This window comes from Argiope bruennichi, chromosome 3, assembly GCF_947563725.1.
Source record: "Argiope bruennichi chromosome 3, qqArgBrue1.1, whole genome shotgun sequence".
NCBI classification, from domain to species: domain Eukaryota; kingdom Metazoa; phylum Arthropoda; class Arachnida; order Araneae; family Araneidae; genus Argiope; species Argiope bruennichi.
The window spans coordinates 43,473,432-43,483,810 of NC_079153.1; the positions used below are offsets into that span (position 1 = coordinate 43,473,432).

General features: G+C 27.8%; 1 protein-coding gene across 1 annotated transcript; it reads left to right on the plus strand.

Moving 5' to 3' along the window:
* The first annotated feature begins 821 nt into the window (after positions 1-821).
* LOC129962815 (FMRFamide-activated amiloride-sensitive sodium channel-like) lies at positions 822-1,691 on the plus strand. The gene has a single exon (XM_056076814.1). The coding sequence runs from the start codon at positions 822-824 to the stop codon at positions 1,689-1,691; it is 870 nt and encodes a 289-aa protein (XP_055932789.1).
* Positions 1,692-10,379: the final 8,688 nt, after the last annotated feature.

Here is a 10,379-nt window from a genome sequence, read left to right on the forward strand (position 1 = left end):
CGACTGAAAAAAAGACAACATAAATAGGCCATCTCTATATACCGTTTGCATATTCAAAGATTTGTTGCATTATAAATCTTTCAATTCTTTGCAATAGTAATTTTCCTAAATAATAAAAGTTTGTATATTGTCCAAGAATGTGTTCAAACCGTCAGTAAAAGTATATAATAAAATGAAGATTATTTTAAATAATTTATAACATAATATCCAAATTAGGTAATCTTTAAAAAAATTCAGTATATAATTCTAAAACAATTAAAATTCTAGAGTACCTTAAGATGACTACCTTGATCAAAAAATTGTGTAGCAGAATTTCAAGAATATTGGAAAACTCATCAATTTACGCCATTTCACAGATAAATAATTCTTATTATAGTTTCTGTAAAACTTTATGGTTCTTAGTGTTTTCAGCATGTCTTATTGGAAGTATCTACCATATAAGAAGATTTTACAACTTGTATTGCCAATTTCCAGTTGTGGTAAATTTTAACATCAATCAGAAGAGTAGGTTGAAATTTCCAGGGGTAAGTGTTTGTAATTTGAATAGAATGAAAAATATTAACGATAGCAGATGTATTCGTAAAACAGTATCGCCAGATTTTGAAGGAACACCCCTCATATTTTCGGAGCACCAAAGTCTACACCATTGCAGGAAAAGTAAAGGTGATACAGATATTTATAATAGAAAAAAGAATTCATCATTAATTTTTTTGAAATCCTACTATGAATTAAGCAAACAGGCGAGATATAACATAGGGCATTATCCTTTCAAATTTATCTCTGAATGTTCATTCAATGGCAAACCTTGTTCTGAAACTCAGATGGATCCATTTGTAACATTTCGGTATGGAAACTGCATCACATTCAACAAACACTCAAATTTACATACTTCGAAAATCGGCGTTGGAAGTGGTTTAATTCTCAAATTAGAACTTGAGTGCTTTTGTTATTTACCTACTACAGATACATATGGAGCAAGGATTTTAATTCATGATCCAAACGAAAAGCCAAATCCAGAAGAAGAAGGTTTTAATATCAGTCCAGGATATGAAATATTAATATCCATGAAAAAAATCATTACTCAAAGATTGCCTGCACCATACAAAGATAAATGTATGGACTATAAAAAAAGAACAAATGGATCTCCAGTGAGCAAAAATGATTGTGTTCGAAGATGTATTCAAGAAAAGAATTTTGCAGAATGCGGGTGCATCGACCAAACTTTGGGAGTAATGATTCACTTGAAATCTTGCGATGCCACAAACGAGACACAATCATGTTGCTTGCACGATGTTCTTACAGATATGGGTAGCCATGGCCCACCCTGTAATTGTCCCTTACCTTGCAGTACGTTTAATTATAAATCAGTGTTATCAAGATCAACTTTACCGAAAGGAAATTCACTCATAGAAATGACTTTATCCAATGTTTATGATAACAAATGCATGTTAAAGCAAGAAAAAGTTAGAGTAAATGTATATTATTCCAGCATGGAAGAACACATTTATAAACAACATCCTAAGTGGTTAATATCAGAGTTCCTCGGATTTTTAGGGAACGAGTTTGGAATTTGGCTGGGATTGTCTTTAATGGTGGTATTTGAGGTTATTGAAAAATTGAGACAGTTTGCAGCTTATATCTTTATCACTTTGCTAAAAGGCAAGATGAAGTGTTTTTATTCGCAACGTTAAATCTCGTAAAACATGATGAAAAATACCAATTCTTTTTTCTAATGTGTAGCTAGTGAAATTCAGCTTTAGTGCATTAATATTACAGTACTCGAATATCCGGCTTAATGTGGCGGAAGTGCAGACCGGATAACAAAAAGGCCGGATAGGCCGAGACTTTATGAACTCATTTACTTTAACTACCAACACCAGAAGACATAGTTTTTTAACAAAATGTTTTACGTAATACGTATTTTCTCACTTTTCATTGAATACTAAACCCTCCATTTATCTCAAGCCATGTCGAATGTGAACACGGCCGCGGCAACGCGTCGAATTAAAATAGAAAACCCTGTACATGTCGTTTAAATATGTTTATATACTGCACTGTACTGCACATTCAAGAATTTAATAGAGGAAAAGTAAGCTAAAGAACATAAACTGTTCACATTTTAACAGAAATCTAGTGATGCCTAACTTAAATGCAAGAAACATTGACGTAAATCGTAGGCCTCATTCTTAAGAAAATTGACTCAAACTAGTTTTATTTTTCACTGATAAAGGATTACACAGATAAGAAAAGGTAACCCTAAAATAAGAATCAAACTTAGCAGTTTTTTAAAAAATTTTGAAAAGTTAATAGATTACTGCTTCTGCAACGCCTTGCCTTCCTCATTTAATTAGATTTAAAAAAACTAGGCCGGATTGTACGGAGGCCGGATTGTACGGAAGCCGGATTATCGCGAATCGGATACTCAGGACGTATTGTATATTTTTACCGCAGATTCGAATGTCAGATCTATAGGTAATATGCATTAAAACAGATAATGTAAATTTTGACTTTTCATAAGCTATTCGGATTAGTAATGTGTAGTTTGTTTATAAAGTCCTTGTGCTATTTAACATATTCGTAACTGTATAAGTATTTAGAATATTATCAATTTTTTTTAATCTCTAAAATATGAATGTTAAAAATTCAGCTTATCAATTGCTAATTAAATAAATCATGTAAAAAGATAATATCTGAGAAGTTTGTGAGATTTTCTAACACAATTCCGTTTTTAAAAAAATGAGTTGCCGACGAAATGTTTTTGCCTAATTTTAAAGAATATTATTAATTTTTTTAATTTTTTTTAAATTTGCAAAAAAAAATTAAAATCAGAATTAAATGCATAATTTTGAAGAAATCAACTGGACTTCATTCTAGGTAAACAATAAATTCAATAATAAAGCAAGATTCAATCACATACTTTTAAATGTAATTTTAATATCAAAAGTAAATACATTTGTGGTTTCATCTATGCATTTTATTCTTGCAAAAATTGAGTTTCCTGCAACAAAATCAATGTCTCTCAATAACAGCTATACTTTTCTTTCATCATAATTGTTATTTTAATTTACATCTGTTACAAAAAATTTATTTCAGTGAAGCAGAGCAAATTTTAATAAATATTTTTCTTTTGTAACTTTGTTGAATACATTCAAAGCAACGCTTTTTCAGTGTCCGTTTGTTCACAATTTTGTGAAACCCGATTATAAATAAACAGAATGTAAAAAATTAAGTATTCCAGATGTTATGATAAATTTAAAACCACCTCATTGAAATCAAACATGCAAACGATTATTCATAAACTGAATCAGAAAGCAAATCCCGCAGATTACTTTTTTTTATTTGAGTTTGGCATTGCTTTTAATATTTTAAATTAATAGATCTAATTTTTTTTACTACACAAAGAATTTTTGAATTTTTAGTTGAAAGTATTTTAGCTACGAAATAAACAGATTTTAACAATATATTGATGCAAGTAAAAAATTCCAAATTACTATTAAAATGTCTAAAAATAAATAATAGAAATTCGTTTTTCAATTCAAAATTTAACAAAAAAGCAAAATGCGCACAATAAAAGAATTTCATTTCATTAATTATCTATAATGTAAACTAAAATAAATAACTAAAATTTTGTTTTTTATATAATAATTTTAGTTATATTTTGTTTTTTATAACTAAAATTTTGTTTTTTATTTGCAGAACAAAATCTTTATTCTGCAAATCCATTATTTTAATACATTTAACTAGCGTTCACTGGAGGACAAATGCTAGAAAGTTGAAATTTTTTTAAAAAAATCCTCTTTACTTCATTCTTTAAAAAAAATTCGTGGATTCTTAAGAAAACAAACGATATGAATTGAATAAAATGTTATCTAATACTTAAAAAAAAAAGAAAGAAAGAAACGATAACCATTTGCATAAACATCAATCAGGATAATACATGATTAAGATGTTTGCGACATGTGTTCGCCAAATTTTAATGCGTGTTTACTTAACCGAGTAAAGCCATTGATTTTTTTTTTTTTTTTTTTTTTTTTTTTTTTGTAATTACGTGTTTTGTTTTAAGGAAAACAATGAAACGATTTCCACTTTAAATAAGATGAAAAAGAATGATAGCTTGATTTGCTTATTGAATTACGCAAATAATCGTAACATTAATGAAACAATTAAATTTCCAGTTCTTTCAATGTCTTGTGTATTTTTCAGCTGCCAGCCAAATACATTAATGATAGTTGCTGTTATATAAGTAAGTGAGGTTAAAAACATTATTTTGATTTCAGTAATTGTGTGAATTTTTTTTTTTTTTTTTTTTTGATAATTTCCATCGATAAATTCGTCTCTCGATAACTGACGATTTATTTTAGAATCTATGAATGTTATCTTGAATATATAAATATCCTAGTTTAATATCTAGTCAAATGAATGTATTTAATTTATTGCTTTCAATAAATAATTTCATTTGTTACTGTCAATAATTATGTAGTTTATTATTGTCAATTTCTGGATATCCTTAAAAATTACTATGTGCAGCAATTATTAAATTTCTAAGAACAAAATAATTTTTTTTTCCTGAATATTGAATTTGTCCTATCTAGAGGGAGGGTGTGGATGTTTCATTTGTCCAACTGATGCAATATTTGAACTATAAATATTTCGGACAATGCAATTTATTAAATAAAAAATAATATTAAAAATTCATTTAAAATAAAATAAAAAAATGACAGAGGCTTTCTATCGATCTTTTAAAAAGTTGCATAACCAGCAATCACATGGAGTGAGATCAGGGCGAAGAAATTGCTGATCATTTTTTCATCATGGAAATTTGTCGTAATAGAAAGCAAAGGATTTGAATAATATGGGAAGATACACTGTTCTTCATTCATATTGTGTTTTGCGTACACCGATATTGTAAAGACGTTGGAATTACAAAGTTCGGCAACATATATAATAATACTGTTGCCCAATGATGGAACAGTTTCAATTCTTGTAGAAATCACCACTTCAAAATCACTAATAAGATCTAATATTATTTTAATGTTTCATAGATCTTCTATTCCTTTCTTATCTTTCGAATCATTTGAATCTATTCCGCATAATTTGAGCGGTAGGATTATAGATATTGTATTTGAATTTTTACTGCACAATGCCCTTAATCGGAAAAATTTTGTATTGTTCGTTATTTAATATATAGCGAACATTTTATATAAAGCACTTATTATTACTTTATTTCACAAACAAGACGTCTTCGGAGCTGTCTGAGTGGATGAAATTTAATCTGAACGAGCCTTTATTTTTATAAAGGCTTGTTCAGATTAAATTTATTTAATTATTAAATCATTTATTATTTAATAAGAAAGAAGAGCCTCTATTTTTATAAGAAAGAAGAGGAAGATTTATATTTCGTCCAATAATTTATTCAATGATTTACTTAAAATTTTGAGGATAGCTTAGCGAATATATTATTTATTCCTGAACTAAAACATAAACTGTCTTTCTATCCATTCTTTAAATATTGGCGTTCGACTGATAAATAACAGGAAATTTTCAATTTTTTTCACATTGTGAAGTATTAATATGACCATGAAATATTTCTAATTGAATAGATTACTTATTCTCTAATTCAGAAACTGCAGAACTATCGAGAAATTATTATATCAAATTTGAACAAAAAATATGCATTAGATTTTTATTTATGAAATTTTTCGTAAGAAAATTCTATATATTTGAAAAATAGCATCGAAAGATGTAAAACAGGATTAAAACGTATGTAAATGTAAATATAAAAATCAGTGTAACTTCCCAAAAAATGGACTTAGAAACAAATTCTAACAGTTTCATAAATAAAGCTGTTCTAATATTAAGAATATTAAATTCAAAATTTCATAGATTTTGACAAAAAAATACTTTTTAACGTAGTCTTCTACTGTTTAAAAAAGTTAAAATTTTGCAGTTCACATTAGAAGAGAATGGCTAAGCACAAACAGAACTTGATCAACAATAAAAATCAAAATAGCCAGAATTAGTCACAATAAAATAAAATTTCTTACATCGAAGTATATTAGCCCAAGCACAAAGACTATTATTAAATCTTATTAACAACAAATAAAGGCAGTTACGCGTTACTGATTCTCAAATATTGCATTTAAGCTTATTGTTATATTATGAAAACGATTTTAAAGTTTTTTTTTCTATAATTTGATGGCTCGGAATTTACTATCCGATATATAAGAGTAAGAAATAAACAAAAGGTTGTTAAAATCGGAGAAAAACCGAGAGTCTTTTTTTTTTTTTTTTTCTATTTACTCTTATTTTACTTTCCTATTTTGTTGCGTTTTTTAAATGTTTTATTTAGTCCACTTTCTTTTTTTCATTGTCACATTTGTGATTTCGACAGGCACATACCTAATGATGGATGGCGTTTTAAAAATGTATGCATATTTACAATTTTGTTGATAAAACCTTATATCAAATTCCATTTATTTAGAGCAATAGGTTTTTAAGTTATTTTATCTGCCTTCACATAATACAGATAGTCGAATTTCTTCCAAAATTTCACAAATATCAACAGTTTTAAAGATGGGATCGCAAACCAAATTTCAGCCTTCTTTTTGCCTGTTTATGAGCTATCGTGTTTACAGACTGAAAAACAAAATTTTCGAAAGCACATATTTCTTTTTATCATTTTTTTTTTTTGGGGGGGGGGGAAGGGAATGACAAAAAAAAAAACCCTCCAAATTTTTTAGTTCGATTTTTTTTTTACTGCAATATTTTCACATTGTATAAATGTAAAATAATGATAATAATAAATAAATAAATAACATTCAGTAATTCGTAGCTTTCTCTAATATTGGAAGTAAATATTTAGATTTCTAGAAATTATTAAAAAACAAGACTTATGAAAGAAAACATTCATATTCTTAAAAAACATTATAAGACTTTTAGCAAAATGTATAAACTTTTCAGTTTATTTTTGGTGCTTTTATCAATTTCAAAGAAAGATTGATTTAGAATACAAATGAAAATAAGATTTTAAAAAATAAATAATCCCGTAAAAGACTGCCATTTCATTCAAGCTTATACTACAAACAGAACAGATCTCAAATACAGCTGTAAAAAAAGAATTTACAGGAAATTCGAATCTTTAGTCCAGGACATCATGAATATGTTTGAGGTTTAATTTGCTGGTCTTCATTTTATTTTTAAAATTTTTGCTTAATTATATAGCAGTGATAACACGCATACGATGCATATAATAAATATATCGACGCCAAGCTTTTGAATATACATCCAGTAAATAAAACAATGAAAAGCGTTGTGATAAATATACCTAAAAATAATTTTCAATTTATTAAAACTTTTATAAAAATTGTTCGGAAAAATAGTTGGTATATCTTAAAAGCTTAGTTTTGACTCTTAGAGTAGTCTAAAAATGACTTCTGTTCAATAATATTTTCAGAAGTCATTGAAGATAAATGTAAAAAATTTTATTAATTTTTAATTAAAAATCTAATTACTCTTTTTCTAATGAGCATCTATTTCTAATAAATAAATTATTAAATTGTGTAGTTCTAGGTCCAACAGTTTACCCTATGGAAATGTTTGAAACGTTAATTGCATTCATGCATAGTACTACTCGCAGATGCAGTTTGCAGATAGTGTCAGAGTTTATAAGCATGATCATGTTATAATAACTTAAAAATGAAACATGTTTGCTATTACTTGTAATGAATACAATTTTTTTCTGAAATCTCATTATGTAAATAAAACCACTTGAAAACTAAATTCAGAAACTGAAACCATTAGATTGAAACCATTGAGACTGAAACTGAAACCATTAAATTGAAAACATTTTTAACTCTAAATTAAGAATTTCGAATACACACATTTCAATATAACTGCGTAAAAAATAGTGTTATTTTCTGCTATCGCGGTATGTGAATTAATTCATTAAATTTTACAAAACAATTACATTCATTAAACCTTCTTATTTTGTCATTAAATAATACTATATTTGTTTTATGTCTTTTTCCTAGATATGCATTCATTTGAGAGTTGAAAATTCTTTTTTCATTCGGAAACAGATCACGAGACAAAATGTAAGAGATAAGAAATTATGATATCCGTCTCGAATATCCTTATTGTAGCTTCAAAACCAGACATTAATCCAACATATCAAATCAAATCACAAGGATAAAAAGATCAGTTTCAACTCAAGCCATTTGAATTTCCTGCTGATATAGTTTTCCTGTTCTTTTTGTTCCCACCGTAACTTCCTTTTTTTTTAGAATAAACATACACTACTTCTCATTCAAGAACCCGAAGCACCAAAAACCATCACATCAAATAATCATGACACAAATGCAAATGGTTTATCAACCACAGGCATCTCACTGCGAAGAGTTTCTTTTTGTTTACTCATTCGCTTGCCTTCTTTTCATTTGATGTTTATTTTATTTCAATGGATGTCTACTTCAAAATGCAGCAGATGTTTAATGGGTTTTGGGATGTTTGCCTGTTAACCACTGAACCGTCTAGCTGATAGATTTGGCCCTTCAATTGATTACAATTTCTTCTATTTTGAATTTCTTTTTAGTTTCATATTGTTTATAGGCTAGCGTACTACTTCTAAATTTTGACATATGTGATGTGACACGATGTGGGTTGTCATAATTGCTAGCATTAATTTTTTTATTAAATAAATAAAAAGTATCATATTAAATTAATATTAAGTAATCAAAATCTCAAAATCGAATTTTGTGACAATTATTACAATATTTATTCTTCATATGTTTCCTGTGTGAGGAAAGGAGAGGGAATAAATCAGCGGGAGTGGTCTCCATAAAACTTTCTCGCATACTCTTTAATAAGGATGTTATCCCAGTGAACGCCTCGCATGGTATTAACGTACAATAGCTACGAAATATTAACTTTTAGCGTGAAAGCATTTTTACTGATCGCGCGAACCTTGGCGAGTATTTTGGCGATCAATACCTGGCATGCCAGCAAAAGTATAAAAAATCGAATTTGTGTTTTAGACGAGTTGTTTCCAGCCGATTCATACAAAAATTCGAGATAAAACTATACTTATAGTCACAAAAAACGTTTGGTTTTATAAATTTAAGTCATTTCTTATTGAGCAATCGCGTTTACATGTTTCTAAAAGTACAGACAGACGCACAATCAACCCCTAGTTGAATTTCGTTCAAAATTTAGTAGGGGTTCTATACTAAAGAAGCTAAAATTATGTACTGAATTTTATCTATTTAGCTGCCTTCGTTTTGTAGTTATCATGCTAAATTATGTTCAAACAGCCGGACAGATGGATCTCCTCGGAGCGAAATTTACACAAAATTTGATAATCTACAAATTTGGTTTTAAGCTTGCATACCAAATTTCATCTCCCTAGCTCAAAGCGTTGTTTTTGATCACAGACAGGCAAACGGACATTTTCTAAAAATGAGTTTTTCGAATCAAAGAGATCTAAACGTGGAGATTCGTTAAAATGTCGAATTCGAATTTTTTGACGATCTCTATACTTTCTCTTTCTCTATGTATACGAGAAAGTAAAAAAAAAAAGATATTATCATAAAACATGCATGTTGGCAATTACTTTTAATAAATTTTTAGCTGGAAAAACTGAGCTCCTAGAATAAAAATAGTTTTTTTATGTCACTTTTTATATCAGATCGTCACATCTAAAATACCGCAGCAATTTAAAAAAATATTCACGTTGAAACAGGAAATGCGGTAATGGATCTGAGTGAATCTCTGAAGTCACTGGATCTAGGCATGCCACTGCCAGGGACTGGTTGGTAAAGGCGGCAGCAAGAAGGTTGGTTAAAAAAGTGCAATTAGCCGGTTATCAAATAAATACATTTTAAAAAATACGACACTTATGAAAATATTAAGACTAGAAAGTATGTTTACATTGAATTATTAAAATCATTATTATATAAATCAAAGTATAATTAATTAATTGTTTATTTATGATGTATCGGAATATCATTCATTTAACTGATTACATTATATTCCCTGTGGTTTAATATAACATAAATTTTATAACATTTAACATACTTAATATTATTTGTTTGAATTTTATTATTTCTTTATAATTCATAATAATAATTAAGTGCTTTTATTTATAAATAAAAAAAATTAATAATTAGGTGTCATTAATTTCGTCATTCTTTCCATTATATTAAAAACATAAACATACATATATTCACCGAGTTACTACAAAAATTTAAATAAAATTAATCATGAAAATGTTAAGAAAAGTTTATATCATGGCTAAATTGAAAATATATCTAAATTTTTTGCTAACCAAAATGTCTCAAGGGATCGCGTAATACCAGAACAATATAAAGCTATTATTTGTATTT